At 47.0% G+C, this 16,138-nt stretch overlaps 1 protein-coding gene across 1 annotated transcript; it reads right to left on the bottom strand.

Annotated features, from left to right (window-relative positions):
* Positions 1–3,252: 3,252 nt before the first annotated feature.
* LOC310849950 (trypsin-like) lies at positions 3,253–15,546 on the bottom strand. Its single transcript, XM_083750980.1, has 6 exons — positions 15,507–15,546; positions 11,519–11,615; positions 9,774–9,927; positions 6,146–6,399; positions 4,495–4,631; positions 3,253–3,469 (listed from the first exon to the last, which is right to left on the bottom strand). The coding sequence occupies exons 2-6, from the start codon at positions 11,565–11,567 to the stop codon at positions 3,317–3,319; spliced, it is 747 nt and encodes a 248-aa protein (XP_083607106.1). The 5' UTR covers positions 11,568–11,615; positions 15,507–15,546; the 3' UTR covers positions 3,253–3,316.
* Between the last annotated feature and the right edge of the window lie 592 nt (positions 15,547–16,138).

Genomic DNA, 16,138 nt, shown 5'->3' with positions numbered 1-16,138 from the left:
CCGGTTGGGCTTGAGTTTGTGTATTGTTCTGAGCTTTTGTGATGTCCTGATAAATCTCAGGGTACATTTGAAAGGGGTGGGGGGAAGCATGTTTCTAGCTCTCATTCTAGTAAACACAATCTTAGAAATCAGGACAGTAGTTGGCTGAAGGTGGAAATGAGGCAGCTGTCATAATTTTTAGGAGTATATAGCCGGTTCAATTTGAAAGCAGATTGCTCTGCTGATTGCCAGTAAACTGGCGGTATCATAAGTCAGTCAAATGAATTTACACTGATTAAAAAGAAGTAAATTTCACTGACTGGCTGCAGCAGCGCATCTTCTGTGGGTCGTGGGTGGGTAATGGGGAATTGGCCTGGGTCTATTTTGTGACTTTTTTGGTGCTTAATAAGGGTTTTGCCCTAATGGATTTAGGAATGTTTCTTGTGGGCCAACACAACATACTTTACATTTGAGGTGACTTTGGGTGTGTGTGTGAGACTTTTTGTCTGACTTTTTGGGGTGATCTAAAGACTTAACAGATTTATTAAGCTTTGTTTACTAGAATGCACATTGTTAGATGCATCTGACAAAGTAGGTTGTACTCGGCACATACTAACTTACATATTATACACACTTCTGAGCCATGCAGGCACTCTTTTCTCCCACCTACCCACCCACCACAACAAAACTAATCGCAGTTGCCGCTCCTCAGGAGTGTGCAGTTTGTTTGCATCAGCTGTCTCTGTTCAATGACAGTCATGGAAAAAGGGAGAACACCACTTGGCTGACTGGTCTTCCCAGTGAGCCCCAAAGCCTTATCATCATATGGGGCTAGCAGTGTGTTTTTCGTGTGGTAAGTCTAAAAGGTAAAGGTAAAAGGACCCCTGACCTTTAGGTCCAGTTGTGGCCGACTCTGGGGTTGCGGCGCTCATCTCGCTTTATTGGCCAAGGGAGCCGGCATACAGCTTCCGGGTCATGTGGCCAGCATGACTAAGCCGCTTCTGGCGAACCAGAGCAGCGCACGGAAACGCCGTTTACCTTCCCGCCGGAGCGGTACCTATTTACTTGCACTTTGATGTGCTTTCGTATTGGTAGGTTGGCAGGAGCAGGGACCGAGCAACGGGAGCTCACCCCGTCGCGGGGATTCGAAACTTCTGATCGGCCAAGCCCTAGTCTCTGTGGTTTAGACCACAGCGCCACCCGCGTAAGAACCTAGCAAATGGAGTAGCATACTGGGAAGAATTCTGAGGTTGAACAAGCTTCTTTGTGCACCACAATCTTCCTATTACTGTAGACAGTTGATAGAACGCCAAGGAAAAAAAGACCCCTTGGGAGTTAGAATTAAATAATGGTTGCTTTTTCTTCCTAGTGGCAGCCACCCAATGCAACGGCACGATATTTCTGGTCCAAGATATTTCTGGGAGACAACTGTCTAAAAGAGTTGTCTAATATTCCAAAATACTCTTGAAATGTGTTCTAAGCCAGGGCCGTCAGTGGTGCCCTTGAGGTCTTCTGGCACCTCTATGAAGCCTCTTGAGTTACCACCACTCACTGCCTCCTTGTCCATGAGATGGTGCCGACCTTTTCCTCCCTTGAAAAGTACAGAGAGCTGAAAGCAGGAAGTTCGTGGCTCAGATTAATTACAGCTTTTACCCAGCTCTCTTGGGAAAATGAAGTTGGTGCACTTTTTTTTTTGTCCCTTTTGGGAAGGTGGTACCCACAACACTTGCACAAAAATAAAAATATGCCCACAGGCCTAAAAAACAAAACAAAACAAAATCTTGGTGAACCTAAGCCCTAGTGTAGGAAGGGCTATTAATTGAGATTTTAAAAGGAAATAAACTGCTGGTATTGTATGAAGTGAGGGTTTAAACACAAGAAAGTGTTTAGGCAAATATACAGGACCAACATGAGTGATGAATGATTCCTCCTTGTCCTATATCTGTGGATTTATAAAGGAGAATTCCAGGGAAATCCTTTTTAAAAAATCCACACGTCTAAGCAGTCAAAAACACACACATGCAAATAAGGAGTATTAAGAAAGTGAACCAAGGCTACTGTTCTAATGAGGTCAGCCATTTTGTTGTATGTACAATAAACCTTTGTGTATAGAATTACGCAGGAAGTGTAGTCTCTTCCCACAGCATCTTAAAAAGTATTTTTACCCTGCACTGCAGAGGTACTGCACTTTGAAGCTGCTCCAAGCAGCTTTGCACTGTTTAAAACACCGGGGGGGTGGGGTGGGGGGACAATTAACCTTGTTAAGTTCGATGGACTAAATGGCAGATTTTTGGTTCATTCTGAGGACGGCAGTTGGGAGTGGCATTGTTTTGTTTTGTTTTTGTTCTTATTATGTATTTTGTGCTTTTGTTTGTATTTTTATGCTGTGAACCACCCGGAGCTCTTTGGATGAATCACGGTATACAAATTTAATAACTTTTTGATATTTGAATGGTGAGTTGGGGGAGTCACAGCAAATCTAGCCTGGGTCAAAATCCTCTGACACCCGTACGTAAGAGTCACCTTTTCTCTGTTGGTCCCTTAACCCACTGGTTCAGCTGATGGGTGGGAGCCACTTGTGCAGAGCTTTCCAAACTCTGTGTCATGACAATAGCGTGTCAGCTGCAGTGTGTAGGTGTGTCACGCAAACACTCGCTGCGCTCCTCCTGTGGTTTGGAAAAAAAGTTAAGTTTAACCTTCGGTTTGCTAGTGAAACTGAATTACTGTGCCGTGGAATGATTCCTGTCTAAAAAGGTGCACCACCAACATGCAAAGTTTGGAAAGCTCTGCACTTCTGGGTCACAGCCTGATCCAAGGTGGGTCCCCACAGGAGCCCTACCACCATGCAAATGTATCGGAAAAGGTTGGGAAATGGGTTCCCCAATGCATCCTTGGACTAAAAGTGGGTCCTGGGTTTGGAAACGTTAGAGACACTTGCTTTAACCAGTATGTTCTTCACAGCACAGTAAAATGATGACTCCTCCTGGTTATAGCTTCTGAAAGAACACCCTACATTCTCATGCACTTGTAATGCACTTCCAACCAGCAAAGCCATGGAGGTCTCTTGGGTATTCTGCAATTAGTTCCAGAAGTTGCTGGTGGGGGGAGGAATGCTTTAAAAGCATTGCACTGGAGAAGAGAGAAACAAGCAGAGCCAATATATACATTTATTTCAAAGAGGGGAAGCTATCCTGTTCTACCCACCACTGGCTGTAATACTTGCAGAATATATATATTTGCAAAATTCATGGAAAGAGAGACTTTAAACCCCTGCACTCAAAAATTGTTTATTATTGCCGGAACACCAATGTGGATAAGACAAGCTCTTTCCTCGGGATCAGTTGTTCCACATGATCTGTTGGATCCAGTTGACATACTTGCATACTCTGCTGTAAACCCCTGGCCGGTTGGGCTGGGCACATTTTTCCAAGCCCCAGGAGACGATCCCCTCCAGCTGCTGATTGCAGACAAGAGGCCCTCCGGAGTCGCCCTGTGAAAGGCAGCACAGTTCCTGACATTGCATTGTTGCCATCCGACCTACAGGGGGCAGCGTTGTGGCAGAGCAGAGCACTTGGCTAGAACAGTGGTATTGCTATGACAGGCTGGCAAATGAAGTATCGCCCACCAACACCAGGGTACCCTCAGCCGGTCCCCACCTGCCTGCCATCTTTGCAGCCAGTTGGGGTATGTGTGTGTGGTGGTCCTGCCAGTTATTGACTCTGGCTCCACCTACTGCTGGTCTGCCCTACAAGTCCCACTGGGCACCAGCAAACCACTGGTACTAAATATAAGCATAGTCTATGGGTGGCCAGCATGCTGCCCTGCAGATGTGAGCCCAGGTGTCTGCCCCAAAGTCCTGCCCTGGTTGGCATCATTGACAAGACATGAAAGCATGCACAGCGAATAAAATGCAGGGGAAAGCAAGCCGGATAGATAATTGCACAACAATGGATGGGAGGGAGGGAGGGAGGGAGGGAGGGAGAGAGAGAGAGAGAGAGAGAGAGAAAAGGATGGTGTCAGCAGGAGGGCCAGGGTGGGGGGACAATGCAAAAAGGTAAAAGGTAAAGGACCCCTGGACGGTTAAGTCCAGTCAAAGGCAACTATGGGGTTGCGGCGCTCATCTTGCTTTCAGACCGAGGGAGCCAGCGTTTGTCCACAGACAGCTTTCCTCGTTGTGTGGCCAGCAGTACTAAACTCCTTCTGGCACAACGGAACACTGTGATGGAAACCAGGGTGCACAGAAACTCCATTTACCTTCCTGCTGCAGTGGTACCTATTTATCTACTTGCACTGTTGTGCTTTCGAACTGCTAGGTTGGCAGGAGCTGGGACAGAGCAACGGGAGCTCACCCCGTCGCGGGGATTCGAACTGCCAACCTTCCGATCAGAAGCCCAAGAGGCAAAGACAAGGTATGACACAGAAGAAGGCACTGAGAATAAGAACATGCAGGAAGGGAAGGTGGGGGAAAATTCTCTTTAGCCGGCCTTTGGTAGCAATTCCATGTCTCCATCCTACCTGACAGGAGTCCACTCCACCTTCTGGTACACCAGCACAAACCATCCCATTTGTGATGCTGTTAGGATAAGAAGCTGAACATCTCTCTGAGCTGATAATCCTGACGTTTCCACATTGCAGGATGTTTGGGAAAGTGGCTGTAAAAAAGACACCACCACCCGCTCCCCATTTAATAGCTGCTCAATGTCCAAATTATCCGCAACGCTTAATGACAGAGTAATTTTCTGATTGTGCATGAAGGGTGCCTGTGGATCGTCACTATTTTGCAGCACTAGTTCAAGCGCATGCCCGAAATTTAGGTCCGTGTGGTTAAAGTGGATTGAAGCTTTCTGACACTTTAGCACACACAAATCCGCTTATCTTTAAAAAGCTGTGCTTTTTGTGGTTAGGAAAGTGATGGGCAATGTACTGAAAAGTATGGGATGGGTGGATGGTTAATGGGAAGACGTGTAAACACCTGGCCAGCAAATTGGGATGAATGCTTGTGGATGCATAACCCACCCTGTAAACAAACCAGAACGAATTCTCAAGAATGAGGAGATCTTATCAATCGGAAAACACTATGCAAGCAAATTGGGATGTATAAGCAGATGGTCTGGAGGAGCTCTAAGGGGTCACCAACCTTTACAGGCCCATGGAACAGGAGAATCTGCCATGGGGCACCCCATATACTACACGCATGCACATAACACCCCTTCTCTTCTTCCTGCCAATAATTAGGCTGGAGAAAAGTGTGTGTGGTTTTGTGTGGTTAATGAAGGGCCATCTTCCTGCAAAATGAATCTTCTTTCTCCAGCTGCATTTTCCAGGACCTCCAACACACAGACACCCTAATTAGGTTTGGGGCCTCTTTCAAAATTAATTTCAGCTAGGAGTTGGGATCCTGGGCAAGATTCAGCTAATGAGTCCCACCAGTCAAAGGAAGACCACTTGCTTAATGGGTCCCCCCCACCCCACTCCTATGTGCCTCTGGAAATTGGCTCTAGGGTTTTTTTTTGGGGGGGGGGGAGAATCCACAGAACAGGATGTAGAGGGAGGGGAGATTGTTCCATGAGATGCTTGCAATGATTGAATGATCAGCATAGTGCAACATTTAATCCCCCCCCCCACACTTTGTGCACCAGGGAAGGCCTCTGCACTTACAGGTCTCCCTGTGAGCAGTGCATTGGCAGCCTGTGCATTAAGGCAGGGCTGAGGAACCCTTGTTGCTCCAGATGTTGCTGGATACCAGTTCCCATCAGCTAGGGTTGCCATATTTTGAAGAGAAAAAAAGAAGACGACTATGACGACTCTCATTTTAAATACCCCTACTATACGTAGGCTATAGAAGCTGTGATATGTTGCCAAGGGGACCAGGAGAAGAGAAGAGGAAAGCACCAGTTCTGTGTCTTATGTCTCATCCAGAAAGTATAGTCAGACATATTTTGGAATCTACCTGGACAGAATCTACCTGGACAGAAATTTTACCCCTGAAAAAGAGCTCATGTCCTATAAAAAGAGGACACATGGCAACCTTACATTAGCCCAGAATAGCCAATGGTTAGGGATAATGGGGAGCTGTAGTCCAGCTACATCTGGTGGCCCAGCGGTTCCCCAGCTGTGCAATAAAGGTGAGCAAAAAGAGTTGGTTCTTTTGCGCCCGTGCGTGTACCTTGTGGCGTAGTGAGGGTGCCCCAGCCAGAAACAAGGCACTCCGTCCCAGGGGCAGAGCAACCTCTGGGTAACTCCAGAGGATGTAGATTTTGCGTAAAGGGGACGGGCCTCTCCAGCTTCAGCATCATGACGTCATTGTTGAGGGTACGGGGGTCAAAACGCGGGTGGCGGAAGTACCTGACCACCCTCCGGGTCTGCTCCCCTTCTTCCCGGATGGCCAGGTTGTGTTTCCCCAGCCGCACGATTATATTGCTAGCCAACAAGGAGAGAAAAAAAGCTGGTTTGTACAGAGAGCACCACTGCACATGCTGTCCCTGGCTCCCAACCAGAGTATGCCATCAGTAAATGATTCAACGCATTGCTCTCCCTGCTTTTCTGCTCGCAGCATAAAGCTCCCCGAGTAGGTACACAATAGGATCAATATGTGTTAAAGTGCATTGGGGGGGGGGGGAATGGGATAGGGTGCAGTCCGTGCAATGTCTGAGGCATCCCTTACAGCTCTGTGATTCTTGATTTTAAGATTGAATAGTCTTAACAGAGCCAGCAGGGCTGCTATAGATTATGGCTGTGCACGAACCGTACATTTAAAGCACATTAGGTAAAGGTAAAGGGACCCTTGACCGTTAGGCCCAGTCGTGGCCGACTCTGGGGTTGTGGCGCTCATCTCGCTTTATTGGCTGAGGGAGCCAGTGTACAGATTCCGGGTCATGTGGCCAGCATAACTAAGCCGCTTCTGGCGAAGCAGAGCAGTGCACAGAAACGCCATTTACCTTCCTGCCGGAGCGATACCTATTTATCTACTTGCACTTTGACGTGCTTTCGAACTGCTAGGCTGGCAGGAGCAGGGACCGAGCAACAAGAGCTCACCCTGTCACGGGGATTTGAACCGCCGACCTTCTGATCGGCAAGTCCTAGGCTCTGTGGTTTAACCCACAGCGCCACCTGTGTCCCTTGTTAAAGCACATTAATTCCCCCCAAAGAATTCTGGGAACTGTAGTTTACCCCTTTCAGAGCTACAGCTGCCAGCACCCTTAACAAACTGCAGTTCCCAGGATTTGTGGGAAGGGGGAGTTCTTTAAATGTGCTTTAAATATATGGCATGTGTACCTTGATGGCTGTAGCAGAGTGGCCTGCTGAGGAGAGGGATGGGCTCTTCTGGAAGGAGAAAGCCATTTCCAGATATGGATTTTGTTTCCACATATGGTCATCAAGGTGTGTGGATGGGAAGCAACAATAACCTGGCAGTCTTGTCCTGGAACTGGGCTAGAAGGAGACTAAGAAGCCAGATTTGCTTTCTGTGAGAATCCAGTGCTCTGCCCCAAAACCTAAAATGGGAGCAGGATCTGATGGGGTGTTAACGCTGGGAACCTTCCATCTTGCACCCATCCTTCATATATGTGTAAATAACCCTTATTAATGCCACCCACCTCCAGTGACCTTCCTTCCAAGGAAACCAAACCCAGAGATTTATTACTGTTCAGAGACGGAGCTTGCATGTAACAATTAAAAACAAAATAAAATTGCAAAGATTAAATGAAAAGTCTGAAACACTGCAAGCCAGGTTGCACTACAATTGAGCATGAAAAGCCTATTGGTAAGAAGATTTTAAATGATGGAAAGAATGGATCTCTGTTGGCAGGGTATTGCAGAATTATGGTGCCACCACTGAAGAGGCTCCGTGTTTCATGCACACTCTCCAGGTGGCTCAGGATGATGCCAGGGCCCAAGACTCTTTGCTGCCTGACACAAAGGACAAAGGGGCACCCACAGACTCCAGTCCACCTACAGAAGTGGAAGGATTGCCATTCAAATCTAGTGCCAGGACAGTGTCTTCCATTGCACCTAGTTGCAGTATGTAAGATGGGAGCTGCCACTGCATAACGGCGCAACTGAGTGCACCTGAGGGCACCATGTTTGCTTAGGAAATGCAGCCTTTCCCACATCTCACAACTGCTCAGTGCTCCAAGCATCTGCTGCCTAAGGCAGCCGTCTCACTCTGCCTAACCTCTGAGGCTGTTCGTAAAGCCAAGGCAGACAGATACAGGAGATAGTTCACTAGAGTGTAAGAACGCAGGTGGGATTTCCAATGTGCATTGCAGCCAATGCAAATTTGACAGCTTCACCCACAAAAATTAGATCTGCGCCTGCAAAGCAACTGTGGCTTTATTTCCAGTTCAAAACTGGCTTTGAGAGACTTCTTTTTCACCAGTGAAAATTGCAGAAAGGGGGAAAGAAAAGTCACCACCCTAAATCCTGAAGCCAAATCATAAAGTATAGGAACTTTTAAAAATTGCTGCTTTTGAACATCTCTGTGGGAAAATGGTTTCTTTCTGAAAATCACTCAAATATGTAGCAAACTGCAGTGCAGAATGTTTCTATGAAATATTCCAAACCCGATGGATCGCAAGCCTTTTGATAATAATGTAACGATTTGCGATGTAAAAATCACTCCAGCAGATGGCACTGTTCGTCTGTGTATAATACAACCCTCTGCCTGACCTATTTGCAAAAGCTTTGCATTTGCTCTCAGCAGTGTCTTTTTCATCACATGGTTGATTCAGCAGGATTTTAATGGTAAGAAGCCTTGCGGCAGGGATGGGGAACCTGTGACCTTCCAGATGTTGCTGGACCACAACTCCCATCATCCCTCACCACTGACCAGGGCAGCAGCATTATTTCCTTCCTTCCTTCCTTCCTTCCTTCCTTCCTTCCTTCCTTCCTTCCTTCCTTCCTTCCTTCCTTCCTTCCTTCCTTTTGCAAATTGCTGGAGGACTGAATTTAAGATGGGGTGGGGAGAGAAACAGAAAGAACCAAAACGGACAGAGCCACCCATCCCTATCTGACAGCCCTTGAAATTGAGGGCTGTCCTCTTATCAAGCTGAGCACATTAAAGCTCAGTGACAGAGCACATACTACTTGTCATACAGGAGACCTAGGTTCAATCCCCCAGCATCTTCCATTAAAGAGATTTCAGGGTTGTGGCAAGGCAGGGTAAGACATCTGCCCTGAGTCCCTGGAGATCTGCACCCAGTGGCATCGCAATGGGGGCACGGTGGGGGGGGGGTGCGCCCCGGGTGCCGTGACTGGGAGGGTGACAAGGAGGCACCCAGTGGGGGCTCACAGTGGCGCAAGCAGCCATTGCGCCGCCGCAGCTGCATGTGGAGGACCTCCGTTCGCAGCTGCAGCCGTGAGCAGAGGATCTCGGCGCCGGTGGCAAACCCCTATGTACAGCATATGTGCAGCGTCGCACGTATGTGTGTACGGAACAATGGCGCACATGAGCTGTACATAGTGATTTGCCGCCGGCATCACTCAAGCGCCGTACGGATGGTGGTGGGATCCCTCTGTTTGTGGTTGTAGCAGCAATGGAAGGATCCCAGCACCATCCGTACGGCTCTGGAGTGCCGCCACTGGCAAACCGCTATGTACACCGCCTGTGTGGCGTCGCTACGTATGGTGCATGCATCGTATGTAGCGAGGCTGCACATGGGCCTTATGTAGCGATGCCCTGCCCCGGGTGTCACAACGCCTTCGTTTGCCCCTGTCTGCACCCAGTCATCTGGGCAGGTCTAGATGGGCCAATTGGACTCAGTAGAAGATTATTTCCAGTGCATGGTCAGACTCACCCACCATAGCAGTGCGCAGCAGTGACTACCCAGGAGTCAGCGATCAAAGTCCCCCCGCAAGTGTATGTGCCAGTCAGGTACGCTTGCCAGGGCTGAGAATGGGGGAGGCAGGGATAGCCTCCAATGATCCTTCCCTCGTCATCTTGGGTGCACACTGCAAAAACACATCAACATTATTATTGCATTATATCCTACTTTTCCTCCAAACAGCTCCAAGGGGCATACATGGTTCTCTGCATCTCTGTATTCTCTGCACAACAACAACAACCCTGCGATGTAGGTTAGGTTGAGAGCTGTCTTGCCCAAGCTCACCTAGTGAGCTTCTGGGCTGAGTGGGGATTTGAAGCCTGATCTCCCATGTCCTAGGCCCAACGCCCTAACCACTATGTGACACTGTCCCTCTATTCCAATCAGTAAATTATTTAAAGTAGGGTTGGAGATTCTGAGGAAGAGGAAGGGAACAATCAGGCTTCAGGCCGTTCCTGCTTTTTAGCCATTTTTATGGAATCTTTACTGGATCAGGTGGTTCTAAGATGCTTTTAGCTGTAGGGCAGGTATGTCCAACAGGTAGATTGTGATCTACCAGTAGATCAGTGGACGTTTGTGGTAGATCACTGGTAGATCAGGGGCTCCCCCGCAAAGAAGCTCAAGAACTTTGGTTCCCCTAAAAAAAGCTCAAGAACTTTGACCTGAACCCCCCAAAATGGGGCTTTCCCTCCTAAAACAAGCTCAACAACTTTGATCTGAACCCCCCCCCCAATGGGGTAGATCACTGCCAGTTTTTAACTCTGTGAGTAGATCACAGTCTCTGGTCACCCCTGCTGTAGGGGATCGAGAGAGAAAGAGCTGGAGAAAAGAGGGGACTCAGGTGTACATTAGTCAAAATGTGTTATAACACTTTGACACCAGATGGCACTGGAGAGCTGAAATTGCAACTCAATGATATTTTCAATTGTGAGCTTTACAACTGCTTTTTTGCAGAGCATTTTCAGAACTTAGATAGATATATATCTAGCCAGGGTTTTGCTCCTCAGTCCTTACACCTCGCGGAGAGAGGGGGGACTCCTTATCTGCTCCAATCCATCACTTCCTGCTGGAATTTCTTGTCTGGGTATTTTAAAAAGCCGGAAAAGTGAGCATGGTGCTCCTCTTAAACTGACAAGAGAAATATTGGCCCCACCTGCACTACACATTTAAAATAATAATCCTGGGAACTGTAGTTTGTTAATGGTGCTGAGAGTTGCTAGTATGCCCCTACCCCCCTCACAGAGCTATAGGTCTCAGAGTCCCCTGGGAAGAGGGATTGAATGTTAAACCCAGCCAGATGGGTGGGGTACAAATAATAAAATTATTATTATTATTATTATTATTATTATTATTATTATTATTATCATCATCATCATCATCATCATCATCATCATCATCACTGACCACTCTAGAAATTGTAGCTTCGGGCGGAGAACAGGGTGAGGACCTGTAGCCCTCCAGATGTTGCTGGGCCACAACCCCATCATAGAATCGTAGAGTTGGAAGGGACCCCAAGGGTCATCTAGTCCAACCCCCTGAAATGCCTGAATCTCAGCTAAAGCATCCATGACAGGTGGTTGTGCAATCTCTGCTTAGAAACTTCCATCATTCCTGATCACTGGCCAAGCTGTCTGGGGCTGATGGGAGCTGGAGTCCAGCACTCTCTCGAGGCCACTGGTTCCATCCCACCCCTCGCTCTGCCTGCACTTTGCACTTACCAGCAGAGACAAGGAGCAATGCAACGGCCAGCTGCCTCACGCCTGCCATTGCCACAAGCAGAGTGGAGAGTGGCTGGAGACCTTTCGAGGATCCGTCCTGCAGAGGGAGGAGGAGCCAAACATTTGTTATCCAGAATTATCAGGAGGACTCACTTGACTTGCATTGGGCTGGATAGCTCAGGCGGCTCCTGACATTTTGCCTTCTTTTCTTTTCTTTTTTTAAAAAAAATTATTGCTCAATTTCCACATAACAAATTATCAAACCATATAATCACCTACATAATATTTATCCCCCCCTCCAGGGACTTCCATCAGGTCCTCTCCCTGATTTCGCTGCACATATTTTCTCTGCATATTATAAAATTGTATATATCCTTACATATCTGTCCATCATGTTATCAACAATAAATTTGTGTATGTTTATTCAAAACCTGCCAAGGAGTCCAGCTCATTTTGTTGTATTTTTAAATAATTTGTGAAAAGTTCCCATTCCTCCCTGAAGTCACAGTTGTCCTTGTCTCGCAGTTTGTATGTCAATTTAGCCAGTTCTGCATAGTTCATCAATTTCTCTTGCCACTGTTCTTTTGTCGGGGTTTCCTCATTCTTCCATCCTTGTGCTATCAAGACTCTTGCCGCTGTTGTAGCATACATAAAGAGGTTCCTTATTTTCCTTGGCAGGTCTTGTCCTGCAATCCCTAACAACAGGCATTTTGCCTTCTTGAGCCACAGCTGCATCCTTTGCACGGTCTAAGGCAGCGGTTCTCAAAAGGTGTGGCAGGGGAGGACAGCAAGTGTGACAGGAAGATCAAGGACAATCAAATAAACATTTGAACATTTCAGTGTGGCACATTATCATATCAGAATAATTGTTTCTGGATGTCCTGTGATCATGTTATAAAGTAGTTGTGCTCTGTGTTACAATCAAACACTTCTAAGAGTCTTTCTCCCCCCCCCCCCAAAAAAAACCCCACCCATAAAAACTTTGGCATAGCTTGGGCACCAAGTCAAGGGAGGGCTTTGAAAACTGGCCGTAGGGAGCGCCGCTTGTGGCAGCTTTGTGGGAGTTTCTAAGGCGGCAGTTCCTAAGACCGGGAGGCGCCGTGACTCAGTGGAAAAGCATGCAGGAAGGGCTGAAGCTCAGAGGCAGAACAGATGTGTTGCCAAATTTGCTCTCCATCCTGCTCCTGCACACCTTGAAACAGCATCCTGATGTGCAGAAGCTGAGCAAGAGAATTTTTTCCCCTGGCACAATGATATGCGGGGGGAGAGCTGTAGCTCAGTGCTAGAGAACCAACTTTGCGTTCAGAAAGTCCCAGGTTCAGTTCCCAGCATCTCTAGTTAGGGATTCCTTGCCTGAATCCCTGGAATAACACTGCCAATCTGTGTCATCTCTCTCTCTTCCTCTCTTCCTCTCCCTCATATGTTTTTAATGAAAGGTTTTCCATAAGTAACAAAGGTACAGTGCATTCATTGTCTCTGTTTCAAATCGTAGAGTCTTTCATACAAGCCAATTGCACTCAGTTTGAAACATTTTTGTTGTTCTAGGTAATACAGTGGTACCTCGGGTTACAGATGCTTCAGGTTACAGACTCCGCTAACCCAGAAATAGTAACTCAGGTTAAGAACTTTGCTTCAGGATAAGAACAGAATCGGGGTCCGGCAGCGCGGCAGCAGCAGGAGGCCCCATTAGCTAAAGTGGTGCTTCAGGTTAAGAACAGTTTCAGGTTAAGAACGGACCTCTTAAGAACAAATTAAGTTCTTAACCTGAGGTACCACTGCATGAGGTTGAGGGGGAAAGAGAGGTGGGGAGAGAAGGAGAGAGAGTGACAGGAGAAAATGGAGAAATGGAAAAACAGGAACAGAAAAAGTGGGGTGAGGGAGACATTCAAGTTTCATTCTTGACATAGTATATAAGTGGAACTTTTTAAAAAATCAGTGTTGTGTGGATAGGTGTCTTATTTTTGCTGGCGGAGCAAGAGACCAAAAGGCCCAAGGCATGATTGGTTGCAGTGTGCTTTGTCCGTGTTTGGGGTGGGAGGGGGCATTGCTGGGTTAAGTCCGCCATATTGATTCGTATGTTGTCGGTTGTGAGGGATTGGTCATTGTCTTGTTGGCCTGTGTATGTGATAAAGGGGAGCTACCCAAGGGTCAAGGGGTCCGTCTTTGTTTGTCCCCTTGATCGTTTCAATTTGTTGGTTAGTTTTTCTAGTAGAGCAGTTTGGTACCAGTGGTCCATATTCGCTCCGAACAGCTCCCTCCAGCATCTGGTTATGACACTCCTAGCTGCTGAGAGTAAGTGACTTATAAGCTGTTATGTGTGTAGCGTGTGTCTTGGAAGATATTTAGAAGCGCTAGTTCTGGAGCTGCTTCTCTTAACTGCGAGCTAAACGGACCAAGGATATGACTCAGAATAAAACAGTTTCCAAGGTCAGTGAATGATCTCAGATAACACGACAAGGTAAGACGCTTCAATAGTCTTGAAGAGCTGCTGCTATCAGTCAAAGCAGTCCCTGCTACAAGAGGTGAACCAAGGCAGGGTTGGCTCTGTCTTCAAGGAAACATGGGGATTTAGGAAACTGCCTTATAGTGAGTCCATCTAGCTCAGTAATGTCTACACTGGCTAGCAATTCTCCAGGGTTTCAGGCAATGAGCTTTGGTGGGCTTTTCTGGAAGCAGTGGCAGCACTTCAGGCACCATGACCCAGACTGACACTAGGTTTAGTGGTGCTGTGAGAAACTAAAAGGGGGATTACATCCAGGCACAGCACAAAATGCTGGTTTGGGGATACCGTGCCCCCTGGCAACTGCCCAAAGATTAAGATTTTTCTGCATTGCCAAAAAAAGGAGGACGTGAATTAGGGGTTGAAATAAGACACCAATTTGCATAAAACGTCTTTGTGCCAATTTAGCAAGGTTTACTATAAAGGATCAAGGGCAGCGTTTCCCAGACTTGGGTCTGCAGCTGTATTTGGACTATAGTTCCCATAATCCCTGACTACATGTACTCCTAGCTAGGGCTAATGGGAATTGTAGTCCAACAACTGGAGACCTAAGTTTAGGAAACACTGATCTAAGGTATTCATGTCCATTATTTTTAAGGAAACTACTTTTGAATAGGATTAACATTGGCGATAACCCATGGTTATAAAGACTGACCAGGGAGATCTGCCTGCCTGCTCAGTCTGTTGCCCAGGTACTTTTAACTGCTGGTGTCAAACTTCAAGGTTCTTCCTTCTTATGGATCACTATCTTTAAATTGGACTTGGACCAAACAGACTTTCAAATTGAAATAGGGGACTGCCCTGGCGCTGATGCCATTCATTTAACAAATGAAGGCCTCTGAAACATAAGAGGTGAATGGATCTGGAAATTTCCATTTCTCTCCATTTCTCGTTCTTCAAATCTTAAATTCAGTTTTCTGCATTTCCACAGCAAATTGTTGTTGTTGTTGTTACAGTGGTACCTGGGGTTAAGAACTTAATTCATTCTGGAGGTCTGTTCTTAACCTAAAACTCTTCTTAACCTGAGGTACCACTTTAGCTAATGGGGCCTCCCGCTGCCACCGGAGCACAATTTCTGCTCTCATCCTGAGGTAAAGTTCTTAACCTGAGGTACTATTTCTGGGTTAACGGGGTCTGTAACCTGAAGCATCTGTAACCTGAAATGTCTGTAACCCGAGGTACCACTGTATTATTATCCGCCAGGAAAATTGTCAGCATTTTAGTGGGAATTACTCCATATAAAGCACATTTTTGCAAGCATCCCCCCACCAATATAATGCATTTTGGTAAGTTCTTTTCATTAGCATGTGCAATTGTACACACATTCTTTGGTTGCAGAGACACATCACAGAATTTGGAGAAGTGCAAATTTCAAAGGTTTTGGTTTGCCTATTGCTTCTGGAAGTTCAGATTAGGTTGCTTCTCACCAAAATGCAAACAAAACTGAATTTATCCTCTATCCCTAGTAACACCTCCCCTTGTGCTTACCAGCTTAAAAGCAGAATCCCCGGGATGCAACCCTCTGTTGGCAGGACCTCCCAGCAGCTTGTCTCCTTGCCGATGGCCAGGCTCCTATAGCCTCTGACTCACGACTGGCCTTTCCCTATGCCACATGCTTTTAACCCACCCTGGGCCCTGCAGCAGGTGCCCTCAGGTGGCAGGTGGCATTTACTGGCTGGGGGGACGCCTCCTGATCTGTCATTATCATTTGTGCCATCTCTCAGGCTGGCACCTTCCCATCCCAGTTGGAAATGAAATAGCCTCATGGGCAGATGCACCAATAGCAGAGGAATGGGCCGGTGTGCAGGATTCTTGGCACACCGCGGCCCTCTAGCATCACTAAGCACACTACCGTATAATTGACACTTAATTTCCTGTGCATCATCGCTGTGCGGAATTGCCTCTGCGTGCTCTAATTTAAGATTGAAATGGTCCAGCCATTAAGCCTACAGGGAACGTATGGAACAGCAGCATTCTCGAGACATCAATCGACTCATCATGACTCAGCAGACGCCACATTAAACGTGCGATTTGGCTCTTTAATAAGGATGTGAGCAATTGGAGCAGTCTATAAATAATTTTAAAGTCGTTAAATAATTTTAAAGTCAGCAGAAGCAATG

This window comes from Podarcis gaigeae (assembly GCF_964106915.1).
Source record: "Podarcis gaigeae genome assembly, chromosome: 8".
NCBI lineage: Eukaryota > Metazoa > Chordata > Lepidosauria > Squamata > Lacertidae > Podarcis > Podarcis gaigeae.
Note: the sequence above shows the minus strand (reverse complement) of the source record. Positions and strands in the feature narration are given on the sequence as shown.

Excerpts from the sequence above, each read along its gene's own strand:
- LOC310849950 (XM_083750980.1), bottom strand. The coding sequence starts at position 11,567 with ATGGCAGGCGTGAGGCAGCTGGCCGTTGCATTGCTCCTTGTCTCTGCT. Across the intron at positions 6,400-9,773 it reads GCTGCGCACTGCTATGGTGG|CAATATAATCGTGCGGCTGG; the intron begins GTGAGTCTGACC and ends CTTGTTGGCTAG. Across the intron at positions 3,470-4,494 it reads GTGGAGTGGACTCCTGTCAG|GGCGACTCCGGAGGGCCTCT; the intron begins GTAGGATGGAGA and ends TGCCTTTCACAG.